Source organism: Thamnophis sirtalis, unplaced genomic scaffold, assembly GCF_051295495.1.
Source record: "Thamnophis sirtalis isolate CommonGarterSnake01/CBP01778 unplaced genomic scaffold, rThaSir2_p1.2 scaffold_17, whole genome shotgun sequence".
In the NCBI taxonomy this organism is placed as follows: Eukaryota; Metazoa; Chordata; class Lepidosauria; order Squamata; family Natricidae; genus Thamnophis; species Thamnophis sirtalis.
In genome coordinates this window covers 2973353-2988949 of record NW_028261397.1, presented here as the reverse complement: position 1 = coordinate 2988949, position 15597 = coordinate 2973353, and the positions used below count along the sequence as shown (strand labels likewise).

The window sequence follows — 15597 nt, the reverse complement described above, 5'->3', positions numbered from 1 at the left end:
TATGCACTATACTATTATATTGTAATATAATTATTACACTATTATTAGAATTGTTAAGAACTACAAGAAGGCAATAATTGAATTGTAAACCACAAAAGCAGAATTTTCATGCTGATATAGGAAGCTGTAAAAATTATATGTTGTTATGTTGTTTGTGTTTTTACCTGTTTTGTATTTGGTTTTGTATTTTCCTTTGTGTTTGTGGTTTTTAAACTTGAAAATGTTCAATAAAAATTATTTTTTTAAAAATGCTAAAAAAAAGTTTGACAATCAGCTGTGCTGCGCAATTGCCGGAACTTTTTTAAAACTTTTTTTCAGCATTTTTTAACTACCGGGAGTTCCGGAAGTTAAAAAATGCTAGAAAAGTAAAAGAAAAGTTTTATCAGCTGTTTGACAATCAGCTGTGCTGCGTGATCACTGGAACTTTTAAAAAACTTTTTAAAAGCATTTTTTAACTACCGGGAAATCCGGTAGTTAAAAAATGCTAAAAAAGGTTAAAAAAAAGTTCAGATGATCAGCTGTTTGACAATCAGCTGTGCCGCGCGATCAACGGAACTTTTTTAAAAACTTTTTTTAAAGCATTTTTTAACTACCGGGAGATCCGGTAGTTAAGAAATGCTAAAAAAGGTTAAAAAAAGTTCAGACGATCAGCTGTTTGACAATCAGCTGTGCCGCACGATCAACGGAACTTTTTTAAAAGCTTTTTTTAAAGCATTTTTTAACTATCGGGAAATCCGGTAGTTAAAAAATGCTAAAAAGTTTTTAAAAAGTTCCGATGACCAGCTGTTAATCAGCTGTGCCGCGCGATTGCTGGAACTTTTTTTTAGCATTTGTTAACTACCCGGGAGTATTGGTAGTTAAAAAATGCTAAAGAAAGTTAAAAAAAAAAAAAACCAGTTGGCCATGCCCACCCAGTCACATGACCCCACCCCCACCACGTCACGCCCACCAAGCCCCCACCCACAGAACCGGCAGGGATAATTTTTGAATATCACCAACTGCCCCACAGCAACTCCTTTCTTTCCTTTCCTTCGTAGGAATTTGCGGTCCCGGATTTCCGTACCTCCCACTTGGAAGTCAGCCAGGGTAGCCAACTTCTGCAGCAACAGCTCCGCCGTCGCCCCTCTTTGCTCTCCGAATTTCATCCTGGCTCGGACCGGTAAGCGTTGGCGGTTTTCTCTGCGAGTATTGGTGTTTTTTGTTTTTTTTCCTTTTGTAACCTGGGAAGACTTTTAGAAGAGCTTCGTGCCTGATCTCCAGTGGTGGGATACACCTGATACCCCCCGGTACGGTCGTACTGGTGCCTGCTGGGGAGCACCAGGTGCCATTCCGGTACGGTGCTCCGGAGGGCCCACCCACCCGCCCTCTCTCCTTACTGCTCCTTACTATTTGAGCCGAACGAGCCATTTGCACATGTGCACAGAGCGTATGGCCCCTGTGCGATGTTCCGCCGAGCAGCTGGAGCGTTGTGGGCAGTGGGTACGCCCATTGCACCGTATCGGTGCAATGACCAAGCTCAGAGAGCCCCAAAGGTCCCAGGGTTGGCCCTGAGCTACAAAGTTTCTCTTCTACCTGTTCCATATATTTTTTGCCTAAGTTTTCTTGGGCTGGTTGAGAGAGACCTCGGAGCTCTGGCTGATTTTTTTCCACAGCTCCCTGCTTCTCTTCTTCCTCACCCTCCCATCTTCGCCTTCCTCTTCTTCCTCCAGGCCTCAGGAGAGGAGATCGGGATATGAGTCCCAGTTCCACGCTGGCCCTTCCCAAGCCGATCATGACGCGTTGGACTCCAAGCGGCCGCGCCTGGACCAGGTGTCCGATTCCCATTACCAGCGGGTCAACGCCACTGCGGTCCTGCCCTTGGCCCATCAGCTCCAGGAAGGGCTGCGCTCATCGGACCTGAAGAAGGTAAAGTAGATCCTTCGGGCAGCCGATCCATGGATAATACAGCGAGTCCTTGACTTACGACAGGTATTGGGCCCGGAGGTTCTATTGCGAAGCGAGTTAGTTGTTAAAGTGGGTTTTGTCCCCCTTTGACAACCTTCCTCGCCACGGTTGTTAAGCGAATCCCTGCGGTTGTTAAATGAATCACACGGTTGTTAAGCGAATCTGGCTTCCCCATTGACTTTGCTTGTCAGAGGGTCGTAAAAGTTTTTTAAGTGCAGTTTTTCACGCGCCTCCACTGGGTGTGATTAAAAAAATATGACAACCCCCCCCCCCCCCCCCCGGTAGTGTGAACTAAGCCAGTGTTTCTCAACCTTGGCGATTGCTGGCTGGGGAATTCTGGGAGTTGAAGTCCAGACATCTTCAAGTAGCCAAGGTTGAGAAACACTGAACTAAGCTATGCCTGGTTTTTTCATATGCACCTTTGGCTGGTCTATGGAACAGAAGGACTAGGGGTGACATGATAGGAGTCTTCCAATATCTGAGGGGCTGCCCCAAAGAAGAGTTGGGGGTCAAGCTATTCTCCAAAGCCCCTGAGGGCAGGACAAGAAGCAACGGGTGGAAACTAATCAAGGAGAGAAACAACCTGGAACTAAGGAGAAACTTCTTAACAGTGAGGTTAATTAGCCAGTGGAACAGCTTGCCACCAGAAGTTGTGGGCGCCCCATCACTGGAGGTTTTCAAGAAGAGATTGGACAGCCACTTGTCTGAATGGGTATAAGGTCTCCTGCTTGTGCAAACGTTTGGACTAGAATAGAATAGAATAGCAGAGTTGGAAGGGACCTTGGAGATCTTCTAGTCCAACCCCCTGCCTAGACAGGAAACACTATACCGTTTCAGACAAGGAGACCTCCAAGCTTCCTTCCAAGTCTGTTATTCTATTATGCCATGGATGGATGAATGGATTGATGGGAGAGAGGGAGGAAGGAAGGAAGGAAGACAAGAAGGAAGAAGGGAAGGAAGGAAGACAAGAAGGAAGGAGGACAAGGGAGGAAGGGAGATTAAGAGAAGGAAGGAAGAAGGGAAGGAAAGAAGGAAGACAAGAAGGAAGGAAGGGAGATTAAGAGAAGGAAGGAAGAAGGGAAGGAAAGAAGGAAGACAAGAAGGAAGGAAGGGAAATGAAGAGAAGGGAAGGAAGACAAGGAAGGAGGACAAGGGAGGAAGGGAGATTAAGAGAAGGAAGGAAGAAGGGAAGGAAGGAAGACAAGGGAAGAAGAGAAATGAAGAGAAGGAAGGAAGAAGGGAAGGAAGCACGAGCAATGAATAGAAAGTAATCAAGGAGAGAAGCAATCTGGAATTGAGGAGAATCTTCCTAACAGTGAGGATAATTAGCCAGTGGAACAGCTGGCCACCAGACGTTGTGGGTGCTCTATCACTGGAGGTTTTCAAGAAGAGACTGGACAGTCACTTGTCTGAAAAGGTATAGGACCGACGGTGACCCTGTGCCTCGCATGCCAGAGGTGGCACGCAGACCCTCTCTATGGGCACATGCGTCATCGCCAACTGCTCTTCTGGTTTCCGTCGTGCATGCTGTTCTTTGCGGGTGCCGGAGCACCGGAAAACAGCCCCACAATGGCCTGATAATGGCCCCAAACCAGGTATGCGCATGCTGCCCAACTAGTCTTCGGGTTTCTGGTCCTCCAGTGCACGTGCGTGCACACCATGCGCTCCGGTTTGGAACACTTGGTGCCGAAAAAGTTCACCATCCCTGGTATAGGATCTCCTGGTTGGAGAATCCTGGAAGTCGAAGTCAGGACAAGAAGCAACAGATGGAAACTAATCCAGGAGAGAAGCAATCTGGAATTCGGGAGAAACTTCCTAACCAGGGATGTCAAACTGGTGGCCTGCAGGCCGGATGCGTCATGCACAGGGCAACCCCACCCCAGCTCCACGGGGGGGGGGGATGGACATCACAATACATTCTCTGAAGGCGACGTGATGCCGACGTGATGCCACGAGTCTCAGCATTCCAGATAGCATCCAAGATTAAATCAGAGTCCGAGGCAAAGGATTCCCGAAAGTTCCAATTTATGAAGAGAGCCATGTTGGCACATCTGGGGAAACCCGAATCTGAAAGCTTCCTGGGTTTTCCCCACCCAGTTGAAAGTTCAAGACCTTTCCCCCCCCAACACAAGTCCATCCCATGGTCCAATCTCCCATTGCCATGTTGGCAACTTCCACTCATCCAGTTCCGGTCAGGTGCAGAGGTGCAAAGACAAAGGATGACCTTGACTTTCTAGAAAGAATTTTGTTATGGCTACCTATCATCTAACTCCGTACAATCGCCCCTCCCATTTTCCCACAATAGAAAAAGCATAGTAGAAGAATAGAAAGTGTGGCAGACCAAAGATCCCAAAGCAACATGGCTGCACGCCTGACAACGGGTTTGACACCCGTGTTCCTAATTAATCAATGGAACGGCTTGCCACCAGAAGTTGTGGCTGCTCCATCATTGGAGGCTTTCAGGACAGTCATTTTTCCAGCAAATCGAGTGTGGAGGGAAATGATAAATGCGGAATACGGAAAGGCGAGATCGATGAACTGGAACTTTATCTCAGATGTCAAAACATAGATGAAGAAAGGGGAGAAAATCTGGAAGAGACAATGAGAGTAATTTTGGCAGAAGCACCAGTGATAACAAAAGTCAAGCAGATGAAAGGAACAGATGGAGGGTTTTGAATTCTTTTAAGATATCCAATGAACAACAAGTTGTCAAGAGAAGTCCACATAAGACTTATCAAGAAAACACTTAGAATACAGATTCTACAAATGGCAAGAGATATTGGACTGCGCTATTTCGGGAAGGATACAGGATGATGAAATGAAATGTCACAATAAAATTTAGTTAAATGTAGTTAAACTTTGAGTATTATGTATAAGATAAAGTAATAATAGCTATAGTCAAATAAATGATCAATAATATATACTAGATTGATAATATGAAATTTTATATAAACTAAGTGAGGATGATGGAGATGTTGTTGAAAAGCCTTTTTATAAAAGAGAAATAATTCTATAGAGAAGAGAATATAAAGATGTAATATCATTGCATGATTTCAGGATGATGTAATGAAATGCCATAATATAAATTTACTTCAAATTTAATATGCCTCATATAAAAAGGATGTAATAATAGCTATGCTTAATGGACGTTTAACAATTATAATAATTTGTATAAATGTATATTAGATTGATACTAATAATGGAAAAAACATGGAATTGAAAATTATTAGAGAATGTTATCGATGCTAAAATAATAGCATGATTTAGAATAGGATACAAAAAAATTTCTTTGTTATTGCATATATTGAAGATGATATAATGAATCATCATAAAATAAATGGATACATATTTACAATACCTTGTTTAAAATGGTGAAACAATAGTGATAATTAAACAAATGAAGTACAATAATAATGTACACAAAGATACTTGATTGACAATAAGTGATTTTTGATAAAGCTCAAGGGATGACTATGGAAAGGACAGAGAAAGATTTTATAACCAATCAACACACTGTATGTAATTGAAGAGGTTTTTTATGTTATTGGTTTTGCGTGTTTATGTTTCTTTGAAAATAAAAAAAATATTAAAAAAAAAGAATGGTATAGGCCTGTGATGATGAACTTAGGGTACATGGGCCACAGGTGGCACACAGAGCCCTCCCTACAGGCATGCCAGCCTTCACCCCAGTCCACCTCCACCCTGCGTGCGCAGGTGCCTCCTGGCCACCAGCTGGTCTTCGGGTCTCTGCTGTGCATGCATGCACGGGGGTGGGACGCATGTGGGGGATGCGCATGGGGCTTGTGACGAAGGTGCTCGCATTGCATTTGGGGGTTTCGCACACCTGCGTGTGCCCCCTCCACACCCCATTTTGGGCCTGAAGGCCGCCTGCACCAACCTGGAAGCCAAAATTGTGGGGGCGCATGCGTGTGGGGGCGGGGTACATGAGTGTAGGGGCGGGGAGCATGCATGTGGGGGGTTGGTGCTTGCGTGGGGCGGGCGGGGTACATGCGTGTAGGGGTGGGGAGCATGCATGTGGGGGTGGGTGCATGCGTGGGGGGCGGGGTGCATGCGTGTGGGGCGGGGCGCATGAAGGTGGGGCACATGCACGTGGGGGCAGGGCGCATGCGCATGGGGCAGGCACATGCATGTGGGGGTGGGGTGCATGTGTGGGGCGGGCGCATGTGTGGGGGTGGGATGCCTGCATGTGGGGGTGGGGTGCATGCATGTGATGGGGGGCATGCGTGGGGGGCGCATTGCATTTTGGGGGTTCACACCCACGTGCATTCGGCACCAAAAAGGTTTGCCATCATGGGTGTAGGGTCTCCTGCTTGAGGAAGCGGTTGCGCTAGATGACCTCCAAGGTCCCTTCCAAGTCTATTCTGACTTAAGCTCCCAGAATTCCCCAGCCCAGACCCCCTCCCCATTAACTGAGAATTTGGGAATTTGGGAGATTCTGGATGGGAGGAGGCTGTCCCAACACGGCTTAATATTTGCTGGACGACCTCGGGTCCAGTTGGAGAGCCGCAGCCGCTGGGGGTTAATGTTCAACTTGTGTTTTCCGGGCAAAGGTTGAGGAGGTGGCAGGGCTGGTTTTCGGCCTTTGTTGACGCCTGGCCTCACCTCCCGGCTCTTATCTGCACCTGGGGCTGCTTTTCGTGAACCAGCTCTCTGGATGTGGGCGTGTGGCGTGGACGGGCATTGTAATAATAAAGAAGCTTGCCAATGGGCATCAGAGCTATGCTTGGAGAGCCAGTTGGGTCTAGTGGAGTCATGGCGAGCGTTTTCGGCACCGAGTGCCCAAACCGGGAGCACTGAAAACCCAGGAGACCAGCTGGTTTTTGACAATTTTTCGGGCCGTTTTTGGGGCTGTTTTTGGTTCAAAAATGGCTTAAAAATGGCCGAAAAAGACTGAAAACAGCCTGGAAAATGGCCTAATTTGGGGGCATTTTTGGGGTGGTTTTCCAGCACTCCAGCAGAAGAGTGGCTGGTGACGGTGTGCATGCCCACCGAGAAGGCTCTACGTGCCACCTCTGGCCTGAGTGCCATAGGTTTGCCATCAGAGGTCTAGTGGCTAAGGGACCAGGGTAGAGACTGGGAGACAGTGAATTCTAGTCCCGCCTTAGGCATGAAAGCCATTTGGATGTCTTCGGGTCAGTCACCAGGAGATGGGAGAGTTCTAGTCCTGCCTTAGGCCTGATCCACGTTAAAGGATTGTTGTGGTGAAAATCGGAGGAGGAAGTAGGAAGCTGGCAGGAATAGCCAACACTCCAGAAGACAGACTTAAGATAGAGAAGGATCTGGACAAACTTGAACATTGGGCACTAGCTAACACAATGAAATTCAACAGTGAAAAGAATCAGGTTCTACATTTAGGCAAGGAAAACGAAATGCACAGGTACAGTATAGGTGGTACCTTGGTCAATAGTAGTAACTGTGAAGGGATCTTGGAGTCCTAGTGGACAACCACTTAAATAGGAGCCAGCTGTGTGCAACAGCTGCCAAAAAAGCCAACACAGTTCAAGGCTGCATCAACAGAGGGAGAGAATCAAGATCCTGTGAAGGGTTAATACCACTTTATAAGGCCTTGATGAATACGGCATCCAGTTCTGATCGCCACGATGTAGAAAAGATGCGGAGACTCTGGAAAGGGTGCAGAGAAGAGCAAGAAAGAGGATTAGGGGACTGGAGACCAAAACATATGAAGAACAGTTGCAGGAACTGGGGATGTCTAGTTTAATGGAAAGAAGGACCAGGGGAGACAGGATAGCAGTCTTCCGATATCTCAGGGGTTGCCCCAAAGAAGAGGGAGTCAAGCTATTCTCCAAGGCACCTGAGGGCAGAACAAGAAGCAATGGGTGGAAACTAATCAAGGAGAGAAGCAACTTAGAACTGAGGAGGAATTTCCTGACAATGAGAACAGTTAATCAGTGGAACAGAAGTTGCCTCCAGAAGTTGTGAATGCTCCAACACTGAAAGTCTTTAAGAAGATGTTGGATAGCCATTTATCTGGAATGGTGTAGGGTTTCCTGCCTAGGCAGGGGGTTGGACTAGAAGACCTCCAAGGTCCCTTCCAACTCTTGTATTGTATTGTATTGTATTGTATTGTATTGTATTGTATTGTATTGTATTGTATAACTATTGTACATGTTCACTATCATAATTACTTCTTAAAAAAGGGACAAAAATAGATGAAATAAAAACAAAGATACGTTTTTTTTGGGGGGGGGAAAGATGGTCCTCAATTTACAGTTCATTTAGTGACTGTTCAATCTTACAACGGTGCTCTCTATGGAGATAGTCCGTCATCCAGGCCATGCTTCTCCCAAAGGTGCTTTTGAACGGGAGGAGTTATATTCCTTGCAGACAGCTGGTCATTTGCATCCTTTTGGCAATAGCCATAGCCATAGCAGTTAGAACTTATATACCGCTTCATAGGGCTTTCAGCCCTCTCTAAGCGGTTTACAGAGTCAGCATATCGCCCCCACAGTCTGGGTCCTCATTTCACCCACCTCGGAAGGATGGAAGGCTGAGTCAACCTTGAGCCGGTGAGATTAGAACCGCCGAACTGCAGATAACAGTCAGCTGAAGTGGCCTGCAGTTCTGCACCCTAACCACTGCGCCACCTTGGCTCTAGAGAGCTGTTGAGACCACTTGGAGATTTATCTGTGTTCTCGGGGACACCCGAGTGGTGCAAATGGGGTGCGGGGCCTTCTTGGAACTGCTGAAAGGACCCTGTTGTAGACTGGAGATAGGTGATATCGTATTCTCCTCCCCCCTTTCTGTTGAGGGAGGGCTGTTCAGTTTGGACGCAGATGGCCTCTTTGACCCCTCTTTCAAACCAGCGGTCCTCTCTGTCCAAAAGGTGGACGTTGGTGTCTTCGAAACAGCGGGCCGTTGTCTTTCAAACGCAGGTGGAAGGGCCGAATGTCATCCCGATGGGTTTCTTCTCCTATGTTGCCCCCATGAGGTTGTGAAGCGGCTGTTTTGTTTCCCCAATCTGCTCCGTGTCTCACTGCATCGGAGGGCCCGTAAATGAAGTTTCTCAGTTTGTGTCTGGGTGCTTTACCCTCGGGGTGGACAGTTTGGTTGTGGTCGTAAGTCAAGGAGAACCTGTTAATTTTTTTATTGCTGGAATTTCTCTGCAATCATCATCATCAGCATTACAACACTTGAGTTCACCCCACTTAACGTCAATTTCTCTCTCTCTTCCTCTCCCTCCCTTTCCCCCTCTCTCCCCTATCTCTCTCCCTGTTCCTCCCTCCCTCCTCCTCTTCCTCCTCCCTTCCCCCCTCTCCCCCTCTCTTCCCTTCTCCCAACTTTCTTCCCCCTATTCCCCCCTCCCTCCCTCCCTCCCTCCCTCCCACCTCTATCTCCATCTCCCTCCCTCCCTTCCCCCCTCTCCCTCTCTTCCCCCCAACTTCCCCCTCCCTCCCACTTCTTTCTCCCCTATCTCCATCTCCCTCCCTCCCTCTACCTTTCACTCCCTCTTTCTCCCTCTCCCTCTCTCCCTCCCTATCTCTCCCACCCTCTCTCCCTCTTCCTCCCTCCTTCTTTCCCTCTCCCTCCCTCCCTCTTTCCCTCTTCACATCTCTCAACTTTCTCCTCCTATTCTCCCTCCCATCTCTCTCTCCCCTCCCTCCCTCCTCTCTCTCTCCCCTACCTCCCTCTCTCTCTCCCCTCCCTCTCTCTCTCTCCCTCCTTCTACCTTTCACTCCCTCTTTCTCTCCCTCTCCCTGTCTCTCCCTTCCTCTCTCTCCATTCCTCCCTCTCCCTTTCACTCCCTCTTTCTCCCTCTCCCTCTCTCTCCCTATCTCTCCCACCCTCTCTCCCCTCTCTCCCTCTTCCTCTCTCCCTCCCTCCTTCTTTCCCTCTCCCTCCCTCCCTCTCTTCCTCTCCCCCTCTTCCCATCTCCCAACTTTCTCCCCCTATTCCCCCCTCCCTCCCATCTCTCTCTCCCTCTCTCTCTATCCTTCCCTCTACCTTTCACTCCCTCTTTCTCTCTCCCTCTCCCTGTCTCTCCCTCCCTATCTCTCCCTCCCACCCTCTCTATCCCCTATCCATCTCCATACCCCTCCCTCCATACCCCTCCCTCCCTCTTTCCAAACGGCAGGATCCAGTCTTTGGAGGCAAGCATGAAGGCCCTCCGTCGCCCATGTCGAGCCAGTCGTGCGGAGAGGACCAGAACGCCTCTCCCTCCAAGCTGTCCAAAGAAGAGCTCATCCAGAGCATGGACCGTGTCGACCGGGAGATCGCCAAAGTGGAGCAGCAGATCCTCAAACTGAGGAAAAAGCAGGTCAGTGGAGATCAGGAGCCTCGGATTTGACGGAGCTAAGAAAACCGATGGGGCTGCCCAACTCGTTCGCCTTGACTCGTTCCAGGTGGAAATCCCAGCATAGCTGATCCCACCAGATGGGCCTCCTTAAGGGAGGAGACCCCTAGCGTCTTATTTCCAATTCTATCTCTGTGGGGATGATCTTCCACAGGGAGGGAGCCATCATGGAGAAGGCCCTTCCACTTCTCTCCTTAAGAGAGAAGATCCATAATATCTTATTTCCATTCTTTGCCTGGATGATGTTCTACAGGAATGGAGCCACCATGGAGAAGCCCCTCCCCTCTTGATCCCACCAGGTCCCGCCAGACCCCCTTAATAGAGGAGATCCATATTATCTTATTTCCAATCTTATTTCCACAGGGATGATGTTCCACAGGGAGGGAGCCACCACGAAGAAGGCTCTTCTTCTTGGTCCCACCAGATGGACCTCCTTAAGAGAGGACACCCATAACATCTAATTTCCCACCAGCCGATAACCCGGCGTTGCTCGAGTGTTTATTTATAGGGGAGAAATATCCGGAGAAACATGATTTCTAACGTTGGATTTTCCCCCTTACCAGAGGGAGCCCCCTTGTGGAGTACTATGAAGCAGTTACCATAGCAAGCTGTACAGTAGAAGTCATTTTATGGCAGTACAGTAGAAGCCATTTTTAAGGCACAACAGGCTGTATCCTAACAGAACAAACATCCCTAGGGGTGTCTTACACCCACAGAATTTGTTAGGAAAGAATGTTTGTAGGTCAGAGTTGAACAGTGGGGTCCTCGGTGCTCTCTAAATTTGGTGGTTTTCTTGGAGATGTTTCATGGCCCAACTAGGTAATGTCATCAGGGATAGAATGGAGGTGGGGGGGGGGCTTGTAGGGAGGAGGAGGATGACTGTGGGGTCCCTGGTGCTCTCCGAGGTTGGTGGTTTTCTTGCAGACGTTTCGTGACCCAACTAGGTAACATCATCAGTGCTAGAAGGTGTGTCTGTCCTTGATGAGGCTGTTCACTCTTTGTTTATCTGAGTTGACGGTTCCTTTGTGATGTTGTTTATTACTCGATTGTCAGTCTGGGATTAATCTGGGTGTTAATCTCTGCTTATTGGGGCGTTGATTGCTGGCAAGGAGAAGGCAGTGTGGCCTTTGAGCTTTCTCATCCTGTCTGTAGATGGCTGATTTGTCGAAGGGAATTCTCTAGCAGTTTTGGATTTAGCTTGGTCTGGGAGGCTCAACAGTTTCCCAGCTGAATGTCTTCTCTTTTCTACATTCTGCCTCTTTTAACCTGATAACGGAAAGAGTAGAGTAGGATAAGATAGGATAAGAAATAGAATAGAATAAGAAATAGAAACAGAATAGGAATAGGAATAGAATAGAGTAGAATAAGAAATAGAATAGAATAGAATAAGAAATAAAAACAGAATAGGAATAGAATAGAATAAGAAAGAATAGAATAGAATAAGAAATAGAAACAAATAGGAATAAGAATAGAATAGAATAAGAAATAGAAACAAATAGAAATAGAAACAAATAGAAATAGGAATAGAATAGAATAAGAAATAGAATAGAATAAGAAATAGAATAGAATAGAATAAGAAATAAAAACAGAATAGGAATAGAATAGAATAAGAAATAGAATAGAATAGAATAAGAAATAGAAACAAATAGGAATAAGAATAGAATAGAATAAGAAATAGAATAGAATAGAATAAGAAATAGAAACAAATAGAAATAGGGATAGAATAGAATAAGAAATAGAATAGAATAAGAAGTAGAAACAGAATAGGAATAGAATAGAATAAGAAATAGAAACAATGGAAATAGGAATAGAGTAAGAAATAGAATAGAATAAGAAATAGAAACAGAATAGGGAATAGAATAAGAAAGAGAAAGAGAATAGAATAAGAAATAAAATAGAATAAGAAATAAAATAGAATAAGAAATAAAATAGAATAAGAAATAAAAACGGTAGGAATAGAATAGAATAAGAAATAGAAAAAATAGGAATAGAATAGGAATAGGAATAGAATAAGAATTAGAATTAGAGTAGAATGCGAATTGAATTAGAATAGAATTAAAGTAGAATAGAACAAGAATTAAATGGAATAGAATACTAATACTCTATTTGGTGAAATGTGATTAGACACACCAGGAATTTGTCTCTGGTGCAGAAGCTCTCTGTGTGCATGCAAAGCGACAGAGCAATCATCAACACGACAGTGATACCAAAAAGGGAGTAATCAGAGGAGGTGAGCAGGGTAATAATACCATAATACCACAGCTGTACAACACGGAGGAATACGTTGAGACTTAAGTCAAGTGCCCTGGGAGTTAGGTGTTCAGCAGAGCAATTGCACAAAGAGGGGAAAAAAAAACCACCATCCCTGTGTCTAGTTGTTTTGGCACATCCCACCCTACGAAGGGATCCTGAGCTGAAGACTTGAGAAAGATTATAATGTCCAGGATGTGAGGGGGGTGTTGTGTTTCTGCAGTTGTTTTCTCAGTCCTCCTTTTGACCCCCCTCCACCAAATATATACAGCTCTTCTACAGAAGGCAGGCTGGTTGCAGCTGTATTTTTCTGGCAGTCTTTAAGTCCGTCCGAATGCTGCGATGTTTGCCACGACCGGCCCATCCCTCTCCCGAACTCGCCAAGGCAGCATCTGGCCACTCCAGATGTTCGCCTTATCTCTCTGACTTCAGTGCCTACGCGGGTCCAGCTGACGTTCCTCTCTCCCCCCCTCCCTCTTGTCTCTTAGCAACAGCTGGAGGAAGAAGCGGCCAAACCGCCTGAGCCGGAGAAGCCCGTGTCGCCTCCGCCGGTGGAGCAGAAGCACCGCAGCGTCGTCCAGATCATCTACGATGAGAATCGGGTAACGCTGCCTCCCTAACGCCCCTCTTGGCGCTCGGCTTAGCCTTGCGGAGAACTTGGCAGGGGTGGAGGGAGAACCTCGTTCGGTCTCGGGGGGTCAGGTTTTCCCACACACATGCGCACACCCCGGACTCTCTCAAGGGGTTCTCGCATGCCCCCCCCCTCCCCCCTCCCTGTGGGTCTCTCTCAAACTCTCGCGATTGCTGGAGCCGCGAGGTTGTGTTTTCTTGTTGCGCGACGTTGCGGAAAAAGTGAGATTTCTGTTGGCCTTGATTGATTGATTGAAATGGTCTGGGGTCTCCTGCTTGAGCAGGAGGGGGGGCTGGACTAGAAGACATCCAAGGCCCCTTCCAGCTCTCTTCTGATTCATTGATTGAAATGGTCTGGGGTCTCCTGCTTGAGCAGGGGGCGGGCTGGACTAGAAGATCTCCAAGGCCCCTTCCAGCTCTCTTCTGATTGATTGATTGATTGATTGAAATGGTCTGGGGTCTCCTGCTTGAGCAGGGGAAGGGCTGGACTAGAAGATCTCCAAGGCCCCTTCCAGCTCTCTTCTGATTGATTGATTGATTGATTGATTGATTGAAATGGTCTGGGGTCTCCTGCTTGAGCAGGGAGGCTGGACTAGAAGACCTCCAAGGTCCTTTCTAAGTTTGTTATTCTTTTATTCTATGGATGGATGGGAAGGAGAGAGGGGGGGGGGGAGGAAGAAAGGAAGGAGGGAAGGAAAATGGATGGAAACTAATCAAGGAGAGAAGCAACCGGAAACTTCCTAACAGTGGGGGACAATTAACCAGTGGAACTCCTTGCCTCCAGAAGTTATGGGAGCTTCATCACTGGACAGCCATTGGTCTCAAATGGTACAGGTTCTTCTGCCTGAGGAGGGGGTTGGACTAGAAGACCTCCAAGGTCCCTCCCGACTCTGTTATTCTGTTTGAGAGTTCTGTTTCCCCGTCCGCAAACAGTTAACACGAGGGAGTGACCAGCATCATGTAGGCGAGGGTTAGAAAAAAAAAGCATTGGCAGCCTTAAGCTAGGATCAAAGGGAAGCTAATAACGCCCTTGTGTCGAACTCGGCTTCTGGGGGACTTGGGAGCGTTTCAGAAATCCTTCCCGTCTGGGATCTGTTTTCCCCGTCTTCCCCGGTCCAGCCGGCCAGCTGGAAACAGCCTTCCGGGTGGTCTCTCCTCCAATCCTGGCCTCAGCAGACCCCGCTTAGCTTCGGAGAGCAGCCCAGAGGGGTTTTTCTAACAGGGGCTGTTCCCTCTTTGGTTGTTGAACTGTCGCCCTGTTTTGCAACCTGCTCCCTGCTGAGTGACGAAAGGCCAGCCCTGAACCACGAAGCCGCCTTGCAAAATGGCGGCAGTGGTGGTGGTGGTTCTTATTAATTTCTTTTGATGGGCCACCCAACTGCGGTAGATTCTGAGCAGAAACCAGGAGACTGTGAGTTGTAGTCCCTCCTTTATTCATGAAAGCTGGCTGGGTGATTTTGGGCCAATCACCAGGAGACAGTGAGTTCTAGTCCAGCCTTAGACATGAAAGCTGGTTGGGTGACTTTTGACCAATCACCAGGAGACTGTGAGTTCTAGTTCAGCTTTAGGCATGAAAGCTGGTTGGGTGACTTTGGACCAATCACCAGGAGACTGTGAGTTCTAGTCCAGCCTTAGGCATGAAAACCATTTGGGTTACTTTGGGCCAATCACCTGGAGACAGTGAGTTCTAGTTTAGCCTTAGGGATGAAAGCTGGTTGGGTGACTTTGGACTAATCACCAGGAGACTGTGAGTTCTAGTTCAAGCTTTATGCATGGAAACTGGTTGGATGACTTTGGACCAATCACCAGGAGACTGTGAGTTCTAGTTCTGCCTTAAGCATAAAAACTGGCTGGGTGACTTTGGGCCAATCACCTGGAGACAGTGAGTTCTAGTTCAGCCTTAGGCATGAAAGCTGGTTGGGTGACTTTGGACCAATCACCAGGAGACTGTGAGTTCTAGTCCAGCCTTAGGCATGAAAGCCATTTGGGTGACTTTGGGCCAATCACCAGGAGACGGTGAGTTCTAGTTCTGCCTTAGGCATGAAAGCTGGCTTGGTGACTTTGGGCCAGTCACCTGGTGACAGTGAGTTCTAGTTCAGCCTTAGGCATGAAAGCTGGTTGGGTGACTTTGGACCAATCACCAGGAGACTGTGAGTTCTAGTTCAAGCTTTATGCATGGAAACTGGTTGGATGACTTTGGACCAATCACCAGGAGACTGTGAGTTCTAGTTCTGCCTTAAGCATGAAAACTGGCTGGGTGACTTTGGGCCAATCACCTGGAGACAGTGAGTTCTAGTTCAGCCTTAGGCATGAAAGCTGGTTGGGTGACTTTGGACAAATTACCAGGAGACTGTGAGTTCTAGTCCAGCCTTAGGCATGAAAGCCATTTGGGTGACTTTGGGCCAATCACCTGGAGACGGTGAGTTCTAGTTCAGCCTTAG

General features: G+C 47.3%; 1 protein-coding gene across 1 annotated transcript in view; it reads left to right on the top strand.

Annotated features, from left to right (window-relative positions):
* The window catches only part of NCOR1 (nuclear receptor corepressor 1), a 190892-nt gene that overhangs the window by 22549 nt on the left and 152746 nt on the right, over window positions 1-15597 (top strand). The window contains 4 exon segments of the mRNA XM_087702874.1: window positions 1038-1159; window positions 1710-1905; window positions 10058-10240; window positions 13015-13128. Of these exon segments, the coding sequence (XP_087559000.1) occupies window positions 1038-1159; window positions 1710-1905; window positions 10058-10240; window positions 13015-13128 (615 nt within the window).